This window comes from Petaurus breviceps, unplaced genomic scaffold (assembly GCF_028583685.1).
Source record: "Petaurus breviceps papuanus isolate PSGF00001 unplaced genomic scaffold, PetGlider_PUasm1.0 184, whole genome shotgun sequence".
Taxonomy (NCBI): Eukaryota; Metazoa; Chordata; class Mammalia; order Diprotodontia; family Petauridae; genus Petaurus; species Petaurus breviceps.
Genome location: NW_027185793.1, coordinates 3693718 through 3718087, shown reverse-complemented (window position 1 = coordinate 3718087; position 24370 = coordinate 3693718). Strand labels below are relative to the sequence as shown.

The following is a 24370-nucleotide window of genomic DNA, read 5'->3' as shown; positions in this document are numbered from 1 at the left end:
TGGGGGAAGGACTACTGTAACTTTATTTTTTTAATGTATGAACTGTTTTCGTACATACAAAGGAAGTTCAGAAAGAAGCAAAACCAAACTATTTTTGAAAGAAAAGTTACAAACTATGAGGTTTGACTTTCCACAATGCAAACTGGCAGATTATTTCAATAATCTTCAATTATCTCCTATCACTGTAAATTATCTTTTTTGCAGTTTGGTTCATTTTTCCTTTGTGATTTACATGCAATTGCTATATACCATGTTTCCCCGATAATAAGACACTGTCTTATTAAATTTTTTGGACAGAAAAACACCAGAGGGCTTATTTTCAGGGGAGGGCTTATTTTAATGAACATTGACAGCAATTTTAATAAACAGGTAAATGTGAACCAAAAAATGTACCTTTATTCAATAAGCAAATCACTGGGGAATAACAGGATGACGCGCTCACTGCTGCAGTTCTGATTGGATGCAGCTTGGAGCACGGCGTGCGTTTCAGAGGGGGGGGGGGGGAGACGGTGCATACAGAGGGTACCGTAATACCACAGGGGATCACCTTCACTACAGTAGCAATCTCAATAGGGCTTATTTTCGGGGGAGGGCGTATTTTAGAGGAATCTTAGTAAGGGGAGGGCTTATTTTCAGGATAGGTCTTATTATCGGGGAAACATGGTATGTTTTATATGGCTATTACTTGCTTAGTAACTTACTTAGAGTTGCTTCCTTCCTGTATAAAGTATTTATTACTTTATTAGTAGTACTGTGAATTTTTACTTTTGTTTATTAAAGAGTATGATTGCAATTCATGGGTTTTTGCATTCAGCTTAGGCACAGTAAATTTTTTTCCCAGCCTTTCATTTTTATTCTTTGTGTTTGCTTCATTGTAAACAGAAGACTGGGTTTTGCTTGTTTTTTTTTTTTTTACTAGTCTGCCTCTATTGGATAGTTTAGTCCTGAGCTTTAAGGGAAGGGGAAGGTAGTACTGAATAAGACTATCAGAAGTGAGAAAGTTGCTTCTCAGTCAGTTTAAACTGTTGATTTGTTTGGATGTTCTAGATCTCAAAGACAGAAGAAATTGCTTCATCTCTTATATAAAATTCCTATTTTGGAGAGGTTTGGGAAGGTATGAGGACCATGAAAAATCCTACTCTTTCATCTTGTTGGTCACATGACCCAGACATCTACTAGGTTTCTCTAAACACTTGTGTTTATTCCAGTTTAGTCTTTTTATTAGAAATTCTTGAACGTTCTATTCCATGAAAGGTTCGTTCTTCCCTCTTCCTTCCCTGTAAGGGGTTTCTAGGATCACATTCATCTTCACTGTGTAAGTTCTTCTTGGTAATACACTTTTTGCAAACTGTATCCCCTTGTCTATAACAGAAATTGCTGGATCCCTTGTGGTCTTGAAGGTAGTTCTTTGGCAATTCAATCACTTCTTTCTAGATGGTTGCAGCTTATCTTCTTTGATGCTATAATGGCAAGCAAAGGAGTACTTCGCTCTCTGTTTCAGTTATTCAAGTATTTAGCACCTTGTTTCAGCTCTTCAAGTGCCTTTGAGCCTCACCTGTGATTATTTCAAGTCTTTTTTAGAAACAGAATCTTCACTGTGAAGCCCACAGTGGGAGGAGCTTGCCAAAAGACCATATAAAAGCAGGAGCACAAGCAGGGACCAAGCAGAACTAAGAGGGAGAACATGTATAGTATCTGGCACTCTGTCTGTTTACTTGTTATTGTGTTACTTTGTCAGACAGAACCAGCCTGTCTGTTGACATGTGCTGATTTCACAGGCAGAAAGTGAATTGAGGTGATAGTGCCACCAAATGTGTAAATATTGTTGTAACTCTGCTAAGCTTGATATGTGTAGATATTGTTGTGGTTCTGTTAAGTTTTCTCTTCCTAGAAACAGAGACTTCGAAAGGTGTGAAGTGGACTGGTCAAGGTTAGCTTTAAGCTGGAGCAGGAATTGGAACAGGAGCTGGGAGCAACCTACCTGTGAATCCAGGTGACTGCTGGGTGAATTCAGACAAGACCTGGGAGCATGGAAGAGGAACCATGGAGTTTGGAAGTCAGCCTTTAGTCAAGATGAAAGGACCTTACCTTGGGTACTTAGGGCTGACTGACAAGATTATGATTTACTATAACCTAGGGGTGGGAGAACTTTGTACATTGTACCCCTTAAGGATGATTGAGTTAAGGATGACTGGAAGCTAGTCTTCAATCAAGATGAAAGAAGACTTTAGATGGGTATTTTATATTGATTGATTCAGATTGTGTGTGACTTATTGAATGATAGCTTTTGTTTAGTAGTAAACTGTTATATCATTGTGAATGTTGAACTTTGGTTTCTATAAATGTTTTGCTTTAGTTTATTGCTGAATAAAGTTCACTATACTGTGTGATCAGAACCTTAAAGCTATTTGCAGTAGTAGTCCTCTGGAAAGCTGCTTGTGCTTGACTTTATAGATGTGAGAGCTCTGGATTTTTGCTATGACAGTCTTTTTTTTTTTTTTTTAAGCAATGGGGGTTAAGTAACTTGCTCAAGGTTACAAGTCCAGTTATTTCTGGGTGTGGTGCTAAGTATCTGAGCCTGGATTTGATTCCCAGGTCATCCCGACACTGGGGCTGGTACTCTTACTTGCTGTGCTACCTGGCCGCCCCTATGACAGTCTTAATGACTTTTTCCTTTGGGGTGTTCCTTTTCGCAAATGGTTATTGAACTCTTTGTATCTTTACTTTCCCCTCTTTTTTTTTTTTTTTGAAGACATGGTTATTTTTCATTTATGATTTGTTTAGCCTTTCAAAAAAAATCCTGATTTTCAAGGGAGTCTAATATTTCTAAAACTATCATGCTTTGATCTGTCTTCTAAGTCAGTTGTTTTTAATAAGATACATTACATTTTCTTCTTTTTCAATCATTTGATTTTGTTCTAATATTTTTGCTCTCTCATGAAGTCTATTCTAGTTTTAGTAAACTTATTTCTTGGGTTAAGTTTATTACTTTCTCTTCTAAGCTATTTATTCTTTTTTTTTTCACTCCAGAGCTTTTATTACACTTCTAAAAATTCTCTTATTAAAAACAACCCCCAACTGCACCCAAGGGTACTACGACATTCCCCCTCCCCCATCATTCCACTGCTCCCCAGGGGCCAGTATCACTGTAATAGTAATGTAATTTAAAGATCCCCCTGTATTAGCTTGGTTTTTGGTTTGTGTTTAAAACCCAGAGCTTGAGAATCCCATTTGTGGGATGGACTTGTTGACGTGAAAAGAGAGGGTTGAACTGGGAGGAGCTGGTGACATAAATTTAGAGAGACACAAGAAAAGAGAGAGGCAGAAAAACTTTTTGGAAGCAGCATCTTGGAGGCAGAGAGAGACTGAGAAGATTGCTGAGGGCCACTTTGAGTTGCCCAGGACTTTTGAGAGCTGCCACCCAGAGCTGCCAAGGACTGAGGAGACATGGCTGTTATGCTGGTACTTTGTCTGTTTTGATGTTGATTTGCCAGATTTGTCCACTGGTGAAGGACAGTGCTGTTGTTGCAGAGGTCTTAGAACCTTGCTGTTGGTTCAGAAGCCCTAAAGAAGGATTTTCTTGTTGTATGTTTACAGAAATCCTGGAAGGGGTTTTTGCTAATGTTTTCAGGGGTCCTAGGACTGTTCTGCAGACAGAGAATGAATTAATGAAGACACTGGCAATGTATCTTGTGGCCTTGCTAAGCTTTGTCTCCCCAGGAACAAAGATTGCTGAGACCTTGCCTCGGGTTAAGATGAAAAAAAGACCTCTCTTTGGGTATTAAATGCTGTGCTTAAGCTTGTTGTAACTCTGGGGTAGATTCAATTGTAATCCAAGGGTGGGGAACTTTTGACTTTTTTGTGCTCTGTGATTAAACAAATGAATGTACTTTACTTATGATTGGAAACTAATCTCCATTTGAGAAGAGGGGCTTTGTGATGGACTAAATGAAGGTACAGCCTGGGGGTGGAGTAGTATTTAGAAGAGGGACTTTGTGATTGATTAAATGAATGTAATGTCCAGGGGTGGGGTAATACTTGATGAAATTACTTGGTAAATGCTGTATTTTGAATTATGCTATGTGTTGATTTTCTCTGTTCTCAATCTGACACTGAATAAAATGGAGAGCACCCATGCTGGTATTTTGAACCTTGGGAAGTTGCCTTTGCTTGGCATTACAATCACCCACTTTGGGAACCTCTGATCTAGTTCAAACCTCATTTTTGTGCAGTCCATTTTTTGTTGTAGAACCATTCCTGTGCCTATTTTTAATTTTGCATTAACCTTTTCTAATTATAATACATAATATATGGTACATAATATGATATGCAGCACATGATATAATGATGGTACATAATATACTGCATTTTAGCTACAGTTATGAAGCATTATATAACTTGATCTTTACAACAACCCCATAGGTTAGTTATCTTCATTTTAAAGATGAAAACACTTATGTTCAGGAAGTTAAATGTAAGACTGACTAAGTAAGTCAGAAAGCATTCATTTAATACCTACCATATGCCAGCTACTACCGTGCTTCCCCAATAATAACACACTGGCTTATCATTTTTTTGATAGAAAAATCAATAGGGCTTATTTTCGGGGGAGGGTTTATTTTACAGGAATCTTACACAGTAAGGGGAGGGCTTATTTTCGGGATAGGTCTTATTATCGGGGAAACACGGTATGATAAACACTAGAGATACAAAGAAAGGAAAGAGATAGTCCCTGCTTTCAAGCTCACAAGTCTAATAGGGGTGACAACATGAAAACAACTATGTACAAACAAGATATAGATATAGTAAATAGAGATAATAGAATGTATACATGCCAACATAGCTGGTATCTCTATATCTCCTATATGTCTGTATCCTTTATCTATATCTACATAACATAATGGACTGGAGTGGCGAAAGACTTGAGCAGGGAGACCAATCAGCAGGTTACTGAAATAGTCTAGGTGATGTAAGCCTGGGTCACTTTGAGGATCTGATATTACCCTTGACAAAAAAGACAATGTAATTAAGAGACTGTTAGTAACTTTGGTGAGGTTGGAAGCCATTTTGTAGAAAGCTCAAAAAAGAGTGAAAGTGGAGGTGTCAATTCTGAACAGCTAAAATGAAGTTTAGCCATGAGAGACAGAGGATGATAGCTAGTAAATATGGACAGATCAAGTGATGGTTGAGAATGAAGGAGACATGGGCATGTTTTTAAGCAGTCAGTAGACAGGGAGAGATTTAAGGTAATCAAAAGAGTAGGGATGAGGGGTCAATCTGCTGGAGAAGCTGGGATGGAATGGAATCACTAGTGTTTGTAGAAGGGGTTTGCTGATGTACAGAGTGGGACATTCAAATAGGAAGATGTAAAAGGATTGTCTTGTTGCAGTAAGAGCCTATTTGAGATTATGTTGTAATGGAGACACGGACCTTCAGCCCAAGGTTACAACAGATAAAATTCAAATATTTACAACTGCAAAGACCCATTTAGACATCACTTAGTCTAATTTCCTCATTTTACAGATGAAACTGAGGTCCATTTATGAACAACATGGTGCACATTTGAAGGGAGCAATAGTTCCTTTTTCTCCTAGCTATATCATTGTTTACTAATATGAATTGACTGTTGAGCCATTACTTCATGTCAAGAAAAACTGATATGAAAATACTCCAATGCCAAATGAACTCATTTCCTTTTTGTCAAGGTTATAAGAATGGTAGATTGGGGGATTCTTTAGAAATAATTTATCAGGGGGCAGCCAGGTAGCACAGCAAGTAAGAGCACCGGCTCCAGTGTTAGGATGACCCGGGGATTGAATCCCGGCCTCAGACACTTAGCACCCACCCAGAAACACCTGGCCATGTAACCTTGAACAAGTTACTTAACCCCAATTGCTTAGGGGCAGCCAGGTGGCTCAGCGAGTAAGAGCACCAGCCCCAGTTTTGGGATGACCTGGGGATCGAATCCAGGTTCAGATACTTAGCACCACACCCAGAAATAACTGGCTGTGCAACTTTGAGCAAGTTACTTAACCCCAATTGATTTAAAAAAAAAAGAAAAGAAAACAAAGAAGTAATTTATCAGAGCAGAGAACATAGATTTACAGCTAGAAGGTATCTCAAAGGTCATTATAGGGATTTTAGCACCAAAAAACTTTCATGTCATTTTTTAGGAGGTTCAGGGAGGCAGTGGTGGACACTGGGTCTCCTCATCTTGCTCTGGCTGGAAGGGACATGTGTCAAATCAACTGCAATGCTGATTAGCATAAAAGCTTTACCTGATTTAGCTTTTGCTCCTCCTTAGGCAATAAGGGGCTCAGCATATTGATGCTGGATTTAGTGAGGACACCCAATTGGTTTCAGTCTTACTGCAGTTCAGATTTCCTGAACTTAAGTAATAAGCCAGCTAAATCATTTCCAGCATCAAGGACTACAGTTATGGATCACCACACCCAGCCTATTCATGTATTTAAAAAGAAAAACTGCTCACTATCTATAACATTACTGGTATATAGTGTCATCTAGAGGAAGGCATGTTTGCAAGATAGAAGGAATAGGAATAAAAGAGATTTAATAAGAAGGGGATTCTGATAACAATTAGGAGTATAAGAGGGCATAATAGAAAGATAAGGCAAAAGGATAGGTACATGAGAGGGCTGGAGCTGAGGCAGATGGGGATAAAGGGCCTTAGGAGGAGTAAATGGGAAGGGAGTTTTCTTCCAGGTAGTGAGGGAGCACCTGGTTCAAAAAGAATCAGAAAGGGAAAAAGTTCAAAAAGGGGTTATCTGAACACTTGTTTGAGATGATATAGAAGGAATTACTGCTTAGATAGATTGGACCAGCTCAGTGGCCTTGAAAATGGGGTGAAAAGGACCATTTAATCAGAAGATGAGTCACATCCCACCCTTGCCTTCATAATCAATTGTTTAGAGATGTTTCAAACACATCCCTTATATTGTTCCCTCTACATACTGCTCCTCAACGGCATAATCTCTTCTGTACCAACTAGCCAACTGGTACAATTATAACCAAAACCCTGAGCCCACAGCAAGTATGAAAATCTTCTTCTCCTTACACAAATATAGCTTTCCCAAGTCACCAACCCACCAAGTGGGTATCCTTGGTTGGTTCTGTGAACTGGGGCAGAGGGTGGTGAGTAAAAATGTATACTCTATATCAGATTTCCTTTTCCACGAAAAAATTTTTCAGTATTGAAATTCAACTGCTTGGGAAGCTACATTTATCAAATTAACTGAATAATTACAATTTTTTTATAAGTCTACCCTACCTAGACAAGATGTACAAAGAAATTTTTCAAATATAATGAAGTATATACAATCATCTTGTTCTCACTAAAAGTTTTTTTTTTTTGTCAGAGCAAAAATGGTTTTGGTACCATTAACAAATATTTAAAAACATTTTTATGTTATCTTAATTTCACTGTTTTAACTTTTCAAATTTATCATTTTATAATGTATACAATATTAATATAGTACATATATCTAATTTATATATAAATATGAGGCTCAAAATTTTTTCTTTACTGATAAGAATATGTAATTTTAAAAAGTCTAGATACTACTCTGCTAGATGACCTCTGAAATGCCTCCCAAATGTGAAACTACTGATTCTAGCACTTGCTGTTCCCTAAGCCAGAGATTCCCAAACTTATTTGGCTTACTGCCCCCTTTAAAAAAAAAAATTGCTCAGCATCCCCCTGGAGTTAGCCTAGGTTAATTCTTATTTTAATTCAAAGCCCCCCAGTTGCACCTAAGGCTACTACTGCTCCCCTCCAATGTTTCTAGGGCCCCAGGGGGCAGTATTGCCCACTTTAGCAATAGTGAGTTGTCACCGAAAGTGAAACATTGGTTGGGGGTTGCTAAAGCTGAGATTTATTCCTGTTTATCCAAGTGACCTCTGAGGTTCCTTCTAACTTAGACTTCAGGTCTTGAATAAGCAACTCACTTATCTCAATTGGTTGAAATCCTAAAGTTTAGTTCTGGTGCTGCCTCCTCAATTAAGCATTCCCAGATATAGTTGGTGTTAAGCACTTCCCCCCCCCCCTTCACAAATCTTTTAATCCTCTCTGTTTGAACTCCTATGTATATTATGAAAGGAATTATAATTATTTGCATATTTATATTATCCTCTAATAAGGTTTAAGATTTATTCACTCTGGGGCAGCTAGAGGGTGCAGTGAATAGAGCACCAGCCCTGGAGTCAGGAGGACAGGAGTTCAAATCCAGTCTCAGACACTTAACACTCAGGCAAGTCACTTAACTGAAATTGCCCTGCCTTCCCCCCTCCAAAAAGAAAAAAAAAAGATTTATTCATTCAATAAGTATTCATTTGGCACCTACTATATGCAAAGATGTAGGGATACAACAACCAAAAATGAAATAATTCCTGCCCTTAAAGAGCTTACATTCTACTAGGGGAAAAATAAATATAAAATATGTAAAAGTAGATACAAAGTAAAGGCAGGGGTGATGGTGGGGAAGTACTAGTAACTGGGGAAATCAGAACAGATGTTCAGAAGGTAGCGCCTTGGCTAAAGTCAGGAAATTTCATGAGACAAAGGCAACAAAGAACCATATTTGAAGTATCAGAAGCAATCTGAGATTGAATGCTGTGCATAGGGAAACCATAGAAAGCTAGTTTGGTTTATAATATGGTGCATGAGGGCCAGTAATACACAATAAACCTGAAATTGGTAGACTGGAGGAAGCCTGTAAAGTGCTTTTAAAAACTAAATGGAAGAGTTCTTTTTTCATCCTAGATGCAAGAGGAAGCCATGGGGGGGAGTGACTGTTTTTGGAATATGAATCTGATGGTGACATAGAAGATAGCCTGGAAAAGGAAGAGACCAGAAGATGGGAGATTACTGTAATAGTGCATAAGTGCCTCAAACAGGGTGGTAAATGTACAAGAGTATGGATGAGAACTTTATCCCGAAGGCAAAATTGACAAGACTTGCCAATTAATCCGATTTGAGGGATGAAGAAGGGTCAAAAGTGCCTTTTGGATTTTTGAATCTGGATGATTGTAAGAATGGTGGTGTCCTAACACGAACAGAAAAGTTAGAATGAAAGGTTTGAAAAGAAAATTAAGTTATTTTATATATGTTGAGCTGAGATGACTACAACATCTAGCCAGAGATATAAAATAGGGAGTTGTGATGTAAGACTACAACTTGAGAACCAATCTGTGTCCAAGGGATCTGGGGTGGTAGGCTATTGGGAAAGTAATTTTTTTATATGAAGAGCTAGTAAAAAAAAAAGTCTACATATATAAGCTAAAGTAACTATAATTAGAATCAATATGAGAAGGAAGGTAGGTCATTATAATGGTTTTCAATCTGTCACTCAAGAATGAGGGGGAGCTAGAAGGAGTTATGTTAAATGTGCTGGCTGGCCTATTGGGAAGCAGTATGGTATACAGCAGAAAGAGAGCTGGATACAGAGTCAAAGAACTTGGGTTTAAATTCAAGCCATTACTACCTACATGACCATGTATGTCATTTAATTTCTTTGTAAAGCCTTACTTGGGGGCTTGGTTAAGATATATTACCTCGGAGGTCCCTTCTACTCTAAATCATTAATGTTGATGATGATGCACTAATGATGAATGGCATTCCCCAACCAATCATTTAGAACTTGTGGCTGCTTTCTACTTTTTAACCCTGCCCTTTGCTTTATGGCAAAACAGCATAGTACCATAAGAAAGAACACTGATTTAAAGTCAAAAGATCTGGGTTACTACAGTAGCAATCTCAATGGGGCTTATTTTCGGGGGAGGGCTTATTTTAGAGGAATCTTACACAGTAAGGGGAGGGCTTATTTTAGGGATAGACGTTCCATGTCATCTCCCTATTACACAATTTCATTCCAATGGATCTTTTTTCACATTCATACTCCTCATTCAGGTTAGACTATTAGCTCTTAACCTAAAATTGACAATCAACCTTACTGTCTTTATGCATTGGTATATACTGTGTCTCAATGCCAAGGTATTTAGCACCTGTCCCTCCTTATCCCTGTCTTTCGGAATCCTAACCTCTTCCATGTAGCCTTTTCTAACAACCATAGGCAAAAGCATTCTCTCCTGCCTCACGTTTTCTTAGAGCACTTTGTATTGTCTTTATCTGGGCACATGCCATAGATACCCCATGTCATAGTAAAATATAAGTTCCTTGAGGGCAGGTACAGCATAATTTTTTTAAAACTTGTATATCTCAAAAAAGAAACTGTATCCTCAACTTCTAGCAGTGCCTTCCCCTTACTAGTCATGGGGTGCCTGGGGTCTAGGTCGGACTGGCTTGTGGAGCCAGTCTGTGAAGTTGTAATTTGTCCTTTCCCGCCCTTGAGTTCTGCCCCTTCCCCCTATCCCACATTCCATCTAGGCAACACCCTTCGACCCCTTTTGTTCTTACTTAATCTCCTGATTTCTTCCCAGGCCTGGACCACACCCTCCTTTATCCTTGCCTTTTGTCTCCTTAATGACCTGGCCCAAATCTTATCTAAACTATCTATTCACATGCTCCTCTTGGTCAGCTCTGACCTTTGTCTATGCATTGAGGCCCCTCCTGTCAGGTCAGCCCTGACAATGGCAGCCCTACCCTTTAAAAGTAAAAGCATGTACCCCTCTCACTGGCAGGTCCCCTAAAGGACTCTTGCCCACTTCTCATGGAAGTGTAACAATAAACTTCTACAACTCTCACTCCAATTAAGCCTGAGACCTTGAATTCTTTCCAAATGATATTGCAGGTTTTCTGGTCTTGGATAAGATCAGAATATCTGCTGAACCTTTTGGGATCCCGTTTTCTCCCCATCACTAGGACCCTAAAAATGTGCTGAATTTAATATAACCTATTACAATTATTAATCTCAGAAGCTCTCTACATAATTTATCTTGGTGAAAGTGAGCAAAATCACATTTGAAGTTTCTCGTTTTTATACTTTGTGTAGTACAAAGTTATTTAAATTTAGCAAATAGCAGGCCTGGACTACAATCCAGTCTAAGTCCCTTTGTGAACATTTCACTTGGGGAATTTTAAGTTTAAAAAATAGCAAAAGGGGGAAAAAGCACTCTGCTGAATAAAGCAGTTGGTGTTAATAACTGTAATATATAGAATATAACTGCTTAATAAATGCTTGCTGAGTTGGAGTTTCTTGGCAGACACTCTTACAAGCTCAAAAAGTTTTATCTTGTCGTTTAATTCACATTTATTCCTGGATGAACACTTCTTTCATTTCTCACCTTGGTTGTCCCCTCCAAACTGTGTCTTGGGCTTTCTTTTCTCCAAGCTCTATACTCTAACTTCCCTTGGGAGCCTCATCCCATGTCTTCGGATTCAATGACCCCTCTTCGTAAATGCAGGCAGGCCCTGGCTCAGAGACCCAAAGCACAAAAGGCCGGGAGAAGCAAAGCTCCCCATTGGGGAGCTCGGGTCGGGCTCCGACCTCCGGAGACACACTCTGGCTCATCCGATAGCAGCGGGCGTGCGGAGGGCGGCTGGGGAAGCCCAGGGCTAGGATGGGAGCCACGGGCTTCCCATCCCCTCCCCACCCTGCAGAAGCTCACGGCTAGGGATCGCAATCCATTTCGGAACAAGGCGGCCATTAACTACAGAAGCTTAAGGGACAGGCTGCCGCTTCCCCCAAAGCAGCGAGTTCCAGGAGGGGCCGCCGGCAGCACCCGATCCCACCCCCTGCAGGTGCAGAATGAACGTCCTGGCCACAGACCATTTTCTCGCCGCTCTCACGCAGACACCCCTCCCCCCCCCACACCTCAACCCCCCGCCCGGCAGGGTCCCGAGGTGGGGGAGGGGTCTGGGGAGGCGACACCGCCCCACTCCCCGGAGGAGGAAGAAGGAAAAAGGGGAGAAGGGGAGGGCTCGGAAGTCAACGTCCCCCGCGGCAGCCTCAGCCTGGTCCCGAGCCGGAGGGAAGAATGGCCGGCGGCCCCGCCCCCGTCGCCGGTCCCATCCCCGGCCCCCTCACCTGTCCAGGGGGCTGCTGTCGTCCCACAGGCGAGGGCTGGCGGCGGCCGGTCCCATCCAGGTGGCTAGCCCCAGTCCCAGCTCCCCAGCCCCGCGGCGAATGCGCGCGTCCCAGAGTGCTGCCTCGGGCCGGGCTCTAGCAGCCCTCGATGCTCATGGGAGCAACGGCTGCCACCCACTTCCCCTTCGTCGGTCCCGCTCTTTCCCACCTCCCTTCTTCCTCCCCCCTCCCCGTCCAGGCCGCCAGTCTTACATTGAAATTGCGCCGGGCGGGACTACTTCCGGCAGAAGCCCATCCCTCCTGCCGGTCCCCACCCCACTCCTCCTCGCCGAGACGCACGCTAACCGTCGCTCCTCCACATTTCGGCTTAGCGCACCACCCTCCTAAAGATTCTGGGAGTCCTCACTTCCGGCAGCGCCAGATAAGTCCCGGACCCGGCGGGGAGAGTTAACTGTGGCTTTTGGTTGTTGTTGGCTTATTTTTTTTTCTGATTGAAGCGCCCCCCTCCGACAAGTAATCGTCCCCTCTCTTCTGGGTCAGGTGGGTTGTAGATTGCACCTCCAGCGATTTGGTTGACTAGCGGGCGGCCCCAGTAGTTCTGAAGTGGTGACAGGCTTCATGATAGGGATTTTTTCTGTGCATTCTGTTCAAAAGGCGTAAAAGGAGGGGACCTCCGACACTGTTCGTTTTACAGATGGGGAAGCGGGCTCTTCCGAAGAGCGAAGTGAGCGGCCCGAGGCCAAGTTCTGGTAGTAGTTTGAGTCTGAAGCAGAATTTGCAAATGGACGTCTTGCAGATTTGGGGGGTCGGGGGTGCAATGAGTGCCCGCGGGAGCGAGGTTGGGTTAAAAAAGTTTCTTAGCAAAATTTCTGTATGACAAAGGGCCTAGTTGTGGTTGGCGACTTAAACGTAAGTCAGTTTTCCTTGAGCCGGTGCTGGAAGTGGATTGGGGGGTGGGGGTGAGGCGGTAGGAGGGAGGAGGGAAGGAAGAGGAGGAGAGAAGGGAGACGCATTCTGGGTAATGTAGTGTCCCCTGGTCATCCAGGCTACAAAGTGAGTGCAGCACAATTGTGTCTGGGAAGGTTTGCTGCTGTGGCTCTTGAGTATTAATAACCTTGATCGACTTATACAGGCTATTTAAAGCCCGGTGCCCTTCCCTTTATTCCGCTATGTGTTAGCATCTAAGATCCAAAGGTGTTAGGCTCTGTAAAGGATAACCGAGATTTGGGGAAGGGAGAAAAGCAATGTTAATTGTTTTGCAATAATTTTCTTGATAAAAAAAAAAATCCAGGTAATTGGCCTTAATTGAATAGGTATTTTTTTTAAGTGAATGTTTCTGGATCAAAAAAGCAAGATAACTTTCAGAATAGAAATCGGTATTTTATCATCAAAACTTAGGCAAGTTTTGATGATGTGAAATCCCCATAGCAAACGATAACACAGACATATTGATTATCAAGGGAGAGCACAAGGTCCTCTTCCATGCCAGGAACATTATCAAAGGACTGCTATTCCCTGCCTGACTTTGTACTATGGAAATGCAAAAACAGAAACCCAAAACTGTCACACTCTTCCTTTCCTCTCCCTACCAATTTATATTCATGTACAAAGCTAGGTAAGAACTAGGTAATAATTAAGGAAAGGGTGTTAACTGGAGAGATCTGGGAACGCTTTTTAGAGGAATTATTGTTAGTATATGTACATATATATGTATATATGTATATATGCAGAAACTGAGGGAGAAGGAATATATGAAAGAACGATTGTTTACATCAAGTCACTCAGTGAATTACTCACTTTACCTTGGGTTGGTAGTAGAGTAAGTGAACCAGAACAGGCTTCACAGGCTTTCAGTCTGCAGAAAAATTTTCCCCTATCTTAGAGCCTTAATGACATGAAATATATTCATGTGAACTGTCACTGTTGATCTTAAATTACACTAATGCTGTCAAAAGAGATGGTTTTAAGTACTGTCTTCTGTCTTGAAGGGCAGGATGTGACTAGGGAAAAAAACATTTTGTAAAATTATGCTTTTTGGACCTAGGACAATTGAAAAGCTCTGTTAGTGTGTATTTGAAGCAAAATTAATAACCTTTGAAATTTTGAAAAACTCTGTCTTTTAACATTGGCATATGAACAGGTCTGTTTCAATTGATGTTTAGTATTCAGAGAAGCTGAAGTGCACATTTTAACTTCAAAATTAAGTTTAACAGTATAATGGAGCAGTAGGTATGCAGATATTTCTTGATGTTGTATATGTGTGTACTGTTTGAGATGTATATACTACCTTTTTCTTTGCCTACTTTTTTTCCAAACATAAAAGTGATAACTTTTTTTTTTGCTTTTTTTGGAGGGCAGTTGGGGTTAAGTGACTAGCCCAAGGTCACACGGCTAGTTTTTTTGTGTGTCTGAGGTCGCATTTGAACTCAGTTCCTCCTGACTTCGGGGCCAGTGTGCTATTCACTGCGCCACTTAGCTGCCCAAAAGTGATAGCTTTTTAATAAAGATTATATAGAGATGGTCATTTGTGACTTAGTCAATAGAATGGTAGTCTTGGAATCTCGAAGATGTAGTGAATATATTAAAATACAATACTGCCATGTATTGTCTGTCACTTAGCTTCTGTGTGCTTAAGACAGTTAACTTCTCAGGATTTTTGCTAATTCTTGGATGTTTTGCTCTCATTCTAAATTGGAAGGAGTACAAATGAAATCATTGATCCTTTGTATTTTTGCATAAAGATTGTGTGCCAGATGAGTATTAAAATTGTTCATGTAGACCTAGAGTGCCTGGGTAACTGAAAAACACTATGGCCATCCTTATTAATCTACAGCATGTGTATCTGTGCATTTCTGTTAATAAGTGGGTTTGTATATGTAGTGAACAAGAGAGGAATAAGTAATTTCATTGAATGGGATCCCATTTATCTGGATTGTTTAGTAAAACTTTTGGCAAATAATAGATACTATATAAATGCTTACTCCCCTTCCCTTTCCTTGCCCTTCTTAGTTATTATAAATTAAGGTTTTTGCCTTCATTATAGTTATTAAAGGCAGTTGATAAATTTTGGCATTGACAAGCTCTCATTGATTTAGCTGACCTCCCATTGTTGATGTTCACATTAAACATTTGAGACCCTCTTCTCCTTCCTTCCATTCTACAGGCTGCTTTCTACACGAGTGTGAGAGAGTGATATCAACAGTCTGAGCCCTTAGCCCCTTAAGCCAATCAAGTCATGAGGGATGTTCCAATAGCTTTTTTTTTTTTTTTTAAACAATCGGGGTCAAGTAACTTGCTCAAGGTTACACAGCCAGGTGTTTCTAGGTAGGTGCTAAGTGTCTGAGCCTGGATTCGATCCCCAGGTCATCCCGACACTGGAGCCCTTGCTCTTACTCGCTGTGCTACCTGGTGGCCCCTCCAATAGCTTTTAAGAAAAAAAGAACTAAACTACCTGACCAGGGGAATGGGGTGGGGATAGAGGGTTAAGATATCATCCCTACCCCACAACCCTTAAGAAGCTTTATTTTAATGTTGTCTGATTCTTTGTGACCCAGTGGACCATAGTATGACAATAGTGTTTTCTTGGCAAAAATACTGGAGTAGTTTGCCATTTCCTTCTCTAGTGGAAGTTAAATGACTTGCCCAAGGTCACACAGCTGTCAGAGGCTGAATTTGAACTCAGGAAGGTGAGTCTTCCTGACTCCAGATTCACTGCTATTATCCACTGAACCATCTTTATATTGGCTAGTGGGAGGGATTGAGTAGACCTCTACATGCAATGTGTTATCACCCCCTTTTTAGTAGCAATGCTAACATTAACTGTGATTCCTTCTCCCAAACCAAGAGATTGCAAGCTGCAGGATGAAGGTTATTTATACTGGGCAGATGAAGAGATTGCCAGATAGATCTTGTTGCTGAATGTGATATGAAGAGGACAACTAGGTATATGGGGTTATGTGAGTTTGCATTCACACCCACCAATCAGGATTTCAGGCAGCTAGATGGCTAGACCTGGAATCAGGAGGACATGAGTTCAAATCAAGCCACTTATTAGCTGTGGGACATAAATGTCACTTAACCCTGTTTGCCTTAGTTTCCTCATCTATGAACCAGAGAAGAAAATGACCAAACACTCCAGTATCTTTGTCAAGAAAACCTCAAATTGAGTCAGGAAAGAGACAGACAAAACTGAAAAATGACTGGACAGAATCAGGATGGCGCAGCCCTAGCGTGAAATTTTAAAACTGAGCAGATTAATTTGGTTGCCAGTATAGATTGCCGATGTAGAGGAGAGGAGATGGTTTAAGGAGGTTTGTTCTGAAGAGTCACCTTTCCAGGTGGGAAGGATGGGGCTGTGGCAAGGCAGATGGCAAGTTACCCAGGTGATCTCTGGTTTTCAGGGATGTCATGTTGGGGATGTGTAGCATGGTCTAGGGATTCCTAGATATAGGTACTTGGGTCACAAAATCTTTTCAAGTTCCTACTCAAACTAGAATTCAATTCACAAACATTCATTAAGTACCTATTGTGTACCAGGCACTATGCTAAGAGCTGGGGATTAAAAAAGAAAGGCAGTCCCTGCCCTTTACCTTTCTGGCCTCAGTTTATTCATCTGTAGAAGACAGTGAAATGGAAGGAAGAGATTTGGATAAGATGATATCCGATCTCCTTTGCAGCTGTAACATCCCATTTTTCTGGATACGTTTTTGGTGGTGGCTTTTTCAGTTGTAAGCTAGTCTTTTAGGTCAGTCTGAGGATCTACATGAAAAGCTGTAGAGCTGGACACGATTCCTCTCTTCAGAAATGAATGAGAAGCTTAAATTAGTTGATGGCAAAGCCACGACTTACCTGTGTCCTTGAAGCCCTATAAATTCTGATCTCAGAGTGAAACACATTTTCCATTTTTTATTTCAGCACTCCATTTATTTAGTGCAGCCAGCTAGTCAGTGCACAGAGTGCCAGGCTTGCTGTCAGGAAGGTTCGTCTCCCTGTGTTCAAATCTGGCATCAGACACTTATTAGAAGTGTTACCCTGGACAAGTCACCTAACCTTGTTTGCCTCGGTTTCCTTATCTATAAAATGGACTGGGAAGGAAATGGCAAGCCAGTTCAGTATCTCTGCTAAGAAAACCCTCAAAAAAGGAGTGACAAAGAGTTAGATATGACTAAAAAGATGGAACAGCAACTCCATTTTTTATAATTACTTTAAGGTGCTTATTTAGAAAACTGCTTTTGAAAATAATGTTATGTCAAAGATTACAGTGTGTGGGACAAAAGACCCTTGCCCAAAATAAATTCAATAACTCAGAGGTTTCTCCAGAGAAACAAAAAGCTCTCCATTACTTCTCTTGCAAGAAGGGGGAGTTATCGACCCAGAAGCAGTCTGGTGAGAGAGACCTGAAATACAGAATGTAAAACTTGGTTATATACCCAAAAAAACACCCCCTTTCCTCCCTCCCCTCACTGTCCTTTGTTCCTGTTAATCAGGAACTTAGGCTCACAATCTTAACCACAAAAATCTGCTTATACAGCAAATGAAATGTCAGCAATATCAAAATGATATGAAGGCAAAAGATATATGTCTAACAATATCAATATAGATATGAAAGCAGACAATATTTTATGAATCATGGGGATTTTAGGACATGGTGACCTGTCCGGAGTTTTGTAACAGGATTTCCAATTTTATATTTGTACAGGTCAGATGGTGGTCAGTGGGAACAAGTCTGGGACATCTGGGCCTCTGGTTAATATGAAGGGTCCTTTCCCCTCCTACACATTAGCTTAGCTTAGCAAAAACTTCAACTTATGACCAGGGAAGTAAGGTAAGGGTCTCAAGTTCCTAAACTCAAGCCTGGGCTTCTGGCTACTGGTTGTAAACCTTGCTAGATCTTAGGGTACAGTTTTGAGAAGTTTTCACCTCTCTCACACGTCTAATTAATAGAAACCCAAGTCTGGGGTCCAGGCAATCTATTATTAAAACTTTGAGAAGTTACCTCTTTTATCCCACTCAGTCCCCCCTCTAATTTCATACTGATGGCTTCTCACACCATAAAACATCAATACAAATACAAATGCAAAGATAATGAAATAAAAGAATCTGGGAAATCCCCATGATATTACATTATAAAAGCAAATATAGGGAAGAAACACAAACAAAAATGCCAAATAATCATGAACAATAAAAAAATACACTCGTAACAATCAAGGTTCTCACACAGAGGGGTCATAAATCCACTCCCTGTGAGAGTTTTACGCCGAAGATACAACTTCAGTCCCCTAAAATTGACAGGCTCCATTGTCCACGATGCGGCCGCTTTCCAAACATCCATCCTCAACACCGTTATCTCATATTCTTTCTCTCTTGTCTTCCTTGGAATCGAGTTATCACTCCTAATACTTGATCATTTTTACAAAATTAAAATTATAATCTTAATCAGTTATCACAATCACACTTATTTCTTTTACATCCTGCATTAATTCATTATTAATTCCCCCACTAGGAAGGTAAGATTTTCATTAAGGAATTTACATTGGGCTAGCCATTAGAACAATATTTACTGAATAATTCACAAACTATCCTACTATTAACATTAGCTAATTAGAACAAAGCTGAAGCTAAATAACAAACTAATATTCCCACAAACCAGAGGGCCATTACTTATACTGGAATACCTGTATTAAATCCTAAGTCTAATCATTTTGACCTCATAATAAACTTTAGATGTTCCAGAATCAAGTATTTAATAGATTTGCCGTTACATTATTGAAACCTGTCACCAAGAATAGGGACAACTGTAATAAGGGAGCTATATTTTCCCAACCTCAGAGTGTCAAGTTTCAGACCAAATGTATACCAAGCTGCAGTCTGCATTGAGCTGAGCTCAAAGTCTGCCAGGTGTCTCTCTGGGGCAAGTCAAGTCGGAAGAACCCTACCTCAGCCCATGCAAAACAGTTGTTCTCCTGACTTTCCCCCTTGCATTCCATACCTGTATCTTACAGGGTCTGGCATCATGGGTTGGTGGCTTGGGTAGCTTTTCTTAATATTTATACCTGGAGTTAGACTTAGAGAAACATCCCAATTAATAGTCCCATCAAATCTTAAATAACAATCTCCGACAATCACTTTAAAAATATGCTTCTAATCTCACATTGGTTAAGGAACATCTTTAATTCTTATTAATAAAGAAATCAAATCTTCCATCAGGATCATAACTGATTGTTCTAACAGATTTGTATGTACTTCCCAAATTTCTCTATCTTCTTGCGACTACACTTAATCTGAAGCCACACTAAAATTTCTTTTCTCTCAACTAAAAATGTCTCTGATTTAATCCCAGCAATTAATTCAGTCAATTGTATTAATACCCAATTGCTCTTTCATCACTTTGAAATCCCAGCCTTAATTTATGGGATAATGTTCCAACATTATATTTGTATCTTTATTTGACTTATTGAGTAACATCTATCTTCTTAAAATGCTTTTTCACACTTAGGGTGTCCCAAGCAACTAACTAGAAACAGAAGGGTCTGGAGGATTCTCCTCTGTTCTTTTCAAATCTTATCTATTCTGTTAACATCAATATTATATTTTATACTGGACTCCTTTATTAATCAAAAGATATGTCCTTAAGCATGGCCCAATCACTTCTGCAAAGTTGGGGGAGGGTGTCTTTTTATACCTCACTTTTTTGGGTGGTCAAAGCTTATTCTTGATAATTTTGTAGAGGTCCATGGTCTAATCTCACAAACTGATGAATTATATATCTAATTATTGCCATAACATTCAGGAAGAATATCCTTAAGGCAGCAATATTTCAAACATTTTCCTTACAAAACTTACAAGAGGATTCACAGGGTCTTTTCTTCACATAGTTACCAATATCTATTTTCACAAGCATACCTTTATAAATGTCCAAATAGCTTAATTCACAATATCACATATTTCCTGAATGATAGTCCAACAATCTTAATTAAAATTTCTCTTTTTAAACTAAAACAAATTTGAAAGTTTATAATTTCTTAAAAATTTAGAACACATGATCAGAATGCCCTATTTATTCATAATTTTTCTCTTTCCTCTGGTAGTGTAATTCTTAGCAGCATTTAAAATTTTAGTATTTAGGCTATAAGAGAAACTGCTTCTCTTATAACAGAAATAAGACAATTATTTGCCAAATTACAATATCATAAACAATTATCATATTCTTAAATTTAAACTTTAAAATCAAAGTCAAGTAATTACCAATTTGGTGACTAATTTAATTATTTCCAAATTACTTTGCAAGGAGAAAATCATTCACCACTGGCATACATTTCACACCCAAAAGAAAATTTCACATTAGATTATCAAATATAATACAATTAACTTTTAGCTGCTTCAGTTCTCACCCAAACACACCATTTTTATTTCTGTTTGAGTGAGACTTGTGCAAGGCACAGCCAAAACACCTTTATAATTAACAAATCCCTAGGATGTGGATTCCACCACAATCCCCTTGACTAAAATAAACATTCTGTGGGGTGGGAGGGGGGTCCATACAGGAAATCAGTTTTCTTAATGCCAAATAACAATATTGATCCTTTCCAGTCATATTGCCATACATTTCTAAATACTTTTGGCACTTTAAAAGGAAGTATTGTCCACAAATCTATATATTTTCTTAATTTTTCAGTTCCCTATTTACCTTCATATTTTCCTAAGGAAATTTACAAGAAGTTTGCTTTTCCCTTATTATAGACAGGTCAATATAAAATATGCTAGGCCAAAATTCTAACTGCTTCATTTGAATAATCTATATCTTACCCTAATGGGTGCGCATCTTAAATTCAATAGCAATAACCACAATTTTCAACCTTTCTACTTAAAACATAAACTTCTTCAAACCCTCTCAACATGCTTATACCATCTGATACTAACACAAGGGTGCCCCAGGTGGGGGGGGGGGAATACTCCCCAGCTCACCCTTATCCATTCCCAAACAGAAACTTTTCCTAACATTCACATTTTCACTGTCTCTTTCCCATTCTCTCAAACCCATTACTCAGACTACCTACATTTCTTTACATTTCAAAGTAATCATACCCTAAATATCATGCCACTCTATGCACCTTAAAAAATAGAGGAAGTTAAAATGCCTAACAGTTTACATACCAAGAGGGCCATATTTCATCCTCTTCTTTGCCCCTCCTTTTCTGAGAGACTTACAGAAAGTTTCAAACTGCAAGATTTATATACCATCCCAGCCCTTATGCTCATTTATAGTCACAATACTTTGAAATGGAATGAGGGAATGTTTCCTTTCGAGTATCTCTTTTCCTCTTTCAGATTTTCAATTTTTCTCCCACCTCCTCCAATTCTTTTAATTTAGAAATTTTTCCTTACCTCTCTTCTGATCAATGACTTTTCAGTAAAATCTACTCACTCTCAAGAGTCCTCAATCTCAGACTCTAACACTCTCTCCCCTAATAGTGGTTGTAAGATGCCTAATCTGATCTTGTTATGTTCCATTATTTCACTTTGGGTGAGGCAGGAAATGGTTAAATGCTGCTCAGTCTCAGCTGGTCCTTGATCTGAAGGTGAAAGATTCCCCTCTTTTTTTTTTTTTTCAATCTTTTTCTCTTTCCAGGCTCCAAATCTGGCCAGGATTTAGGACATAGAAAGAGAAAAAGAAGGTTTTCTACACTTAATCTAAATAGCAAATATTTTCTGACTTTTTCTTTCTCCCCTGTCCACCTGATGGGGGAATGAGGAGGAGACAAAGAAAGTTGCATTTTCACAGAAGCTGTCAAAAATACAGACACACACACCCTTCATAGAGACACTTATGTTACACAGAACAATACAAAACAAATATTTAAGCAGACTTCACTTAATCTATTTTCATATTCTGTCATTTTTTCCTTACCCTTTTTTTTTTCCTACACATAGGTGAGTCCTCCCAATTTCAGAGTTTATTTCCTAATGGACTCTGTTGGTATAGTTATTTTTCACCCCACCATGTCAGATTTAGACTGTGCTTTTCCCATGCCTCAGTTTGGATGGAAGTCAATGCCGATCATCCCAGGTCAGTGACCTAATGAACTGTGGGAGGGGGGCCACTCATTGCCCTTTCCCCTGCCTCTGGAAGGAGTCACTTGCCTTCCCCAGTCACCCCTCGGAGCCTCACTTAAGGCCTCCCTCTCTCAGGGTAGGTCAGCCCGTACAACCCCAGGACTCTCAGATATTGCTCACCTCCAGGGATATATTTGCATATCTTTGCTTGACCAGTGCTGGAGTTTCACTGTTAGCACAACAGGTTATTAATATGACCTTTTTTATTAGGTTATTATTAATTTATTAGGTTAATTAATAACCTGTATTCATTCAGATTTTTAAATTCTACAGTAGAAAGGAACATTTTCTCCCTTTGATGGATTATTATACTTTATCCATTTTGTTGATGTCATTGAAAAGGTAGGAATCTGGGCCTTAATTTTGTAATTTGCACAGTGGGAGCAGGGAAGATGGGGAAGAGATTGTACTGATCTCTCAAGTCCTTCCTAGCTCTAAATTTAAATTCTGTGGTTTCTGATGTTATGTGACACCTGACTTTTTTGGGGGGAAGGAGGTACTAACAATGCAATTTTGCTTTTTAATGATATATTTTTGGCAAATGTTTTCTACCTTTCAAAAGTAAATGCCAAAAAATAAAAATAATGGGACAATCCATTTCTATAGTGGTCTGGTAAAAAATGGAAAATAGATCTTTGCAATTAGCTTTCATATTAGAAAACTTAATACATAGTTACATAAACTTTTTGGAAGCAATAATTATCATTTATATGTTCTGTAAATTATCTTTCATGTTGCTTAATGTGTGAAACTCATTTTTCAAATAACATGTTAAAAAAAGATCACTATAATCTCAGGTAGACATTAGAAACTGTGTGGATAATTTTCCTGGCTAGCTTATTTGTTCTGTAGTTACAGAGTTTAAATATAAATATTTGGCCTTAAAGGTTTATTCAGTTCAACAATTATTAAGCAGATAGCATGACAAACCACTACCTCCCAAAGAGAAGGGCTGCCAAAAATGTTGGCCAGTGCTTTTAAACAAGCTATAACAGATGATTCCACCCTTCCCCCCTCCCAGTGTCAATATAATGTCATCTCTTTCTTTTAAATGAGGATGTGTCTTGTGTAGCAGTTCTCAAATTTTTGTGGCATGAAACCTGTCACTTCAGAGAACTTGGGAATAGCAATAGCAACAAAAGTTGTTTGAATTGACTATTTCACTAATCCTAACAGCAAAATTATTGTAAGGTGTTTTGTTTTTTTTTAGGATTTATGTTAATATGGAGATAGTCCTGTTCTCATCAAAAGATTGAATTGTAGGTGATAGGTTTTTTTAAGAATACCATACAATAAATGATATGATTGTATCATATGCATTTGTATACTTAGTACAGTCCCTGTACTAAGGCACAAAGTAGGCACTTAATACGTGTTTAATTAGTAAATGTCACCATTGAAATTACATTCTTGAAGTACTAAATAATATTTGGTACTTAATGTTACCAAATACTAAATTATGTTATCAGATCTTTATTCTATATCCAACAATATTACAGATAACTTGTTTTGTTGAAAAGTACGTGATCATTTCCCTCCAAAGTATTTTCAGTTCAATATGTATTTATTAAATACTTTCTTTGTGTCGGACATTGTGCTAAACATTGGGGATACAAAGACAAAAAAATAAACAATTCTGCTCTTACATTCTACTCAGATACTTTATGTTGGAAACAGGTTTAGACAAAATAGCTTACCTTTTAAGACATTTCACAATTTTTATTTTCCCCTTTTGCTTAAAAAATCCAGTATTTGGGAAGATTATTTCATTTCATACCATCACATTTATGCTTTAAACAAAAATGAACCAAAGGAGGTGAGTAACAAAAAGGAGGGCCCCATATTCGTGAAAATACTTGTTGCAGAACTTTTTATGGTAGCAAAAAATTGGAAACAAAGTAGATGCCCATTGATTGGGGAATGGACAGTAATTATTGTGGTACATGAAAGTAATTGAATATTACTGTGCTTTAAGATATAACAAGCCTGGTGAATGTGGGAAAAAATGGAAAGACTTGGGAACTAAGGCAAAGTGAAGGTAACTGAATCAGGAAGACAATGGACACAGTGACTACAATATTGTAAGTGAAAAGAACACCAAGAAGACAATTAGAATTGAAGGCTGAAGAATTATAACCAAATTTGTCCCTAAAGGAGAGATATGAAAAGGTGCTTCTCCTCTACCCCCTACAGAAATGTGTATTTTGGGAGGGTTGGTGGGGTGGGGAGTGGATCATGGATTTGGAATACTGCAT

The 24370-nt window shown here is 39.2% G+C and overlaps 2 protein-coding genes across 18 annotated transcripts in view; one reads left to right on the top strand and one right to left on the bottom strand.

Annotated features, from left to right (window-relative positions):
- The window catches only part of PPIP5K2 (diphosphoinositol pentakisphosphate kinase 2), a 125518-nt gene extending 113138 nt beyond the window's left edge, over positions 1–12380 (bottom strand). For 10 of the 17 annotated variants that reach the window (XM_069088101.1, XM_069088105.1, XM_069088107.1 and 7 more), the window contains exon 1: positions 12003–12142. The gene's annotated coding sequence lies outside the window, so the exon portion shown is untranslated. The other 7 variants (XM_069088113.1, XM_069088114.1, XM_069088116.1 and 4 more) reach the window with 4 other exon arrangements.
- The window catches only part of GIN1 (gypsy retrotransposon integrase 1), a 66486-nt gene continuing 54217 nt past the window's right edge, over positions 12102–24370 (top strand). Inside the window, 2 exon segments of the mRNA XM_069088119.1 lie at positions 12102–12194; positions 12196–12542. Coding sequence (XP_068944220.1) covers positions 12102–12194; positions 12196–12542 — 440 coding nt within the window.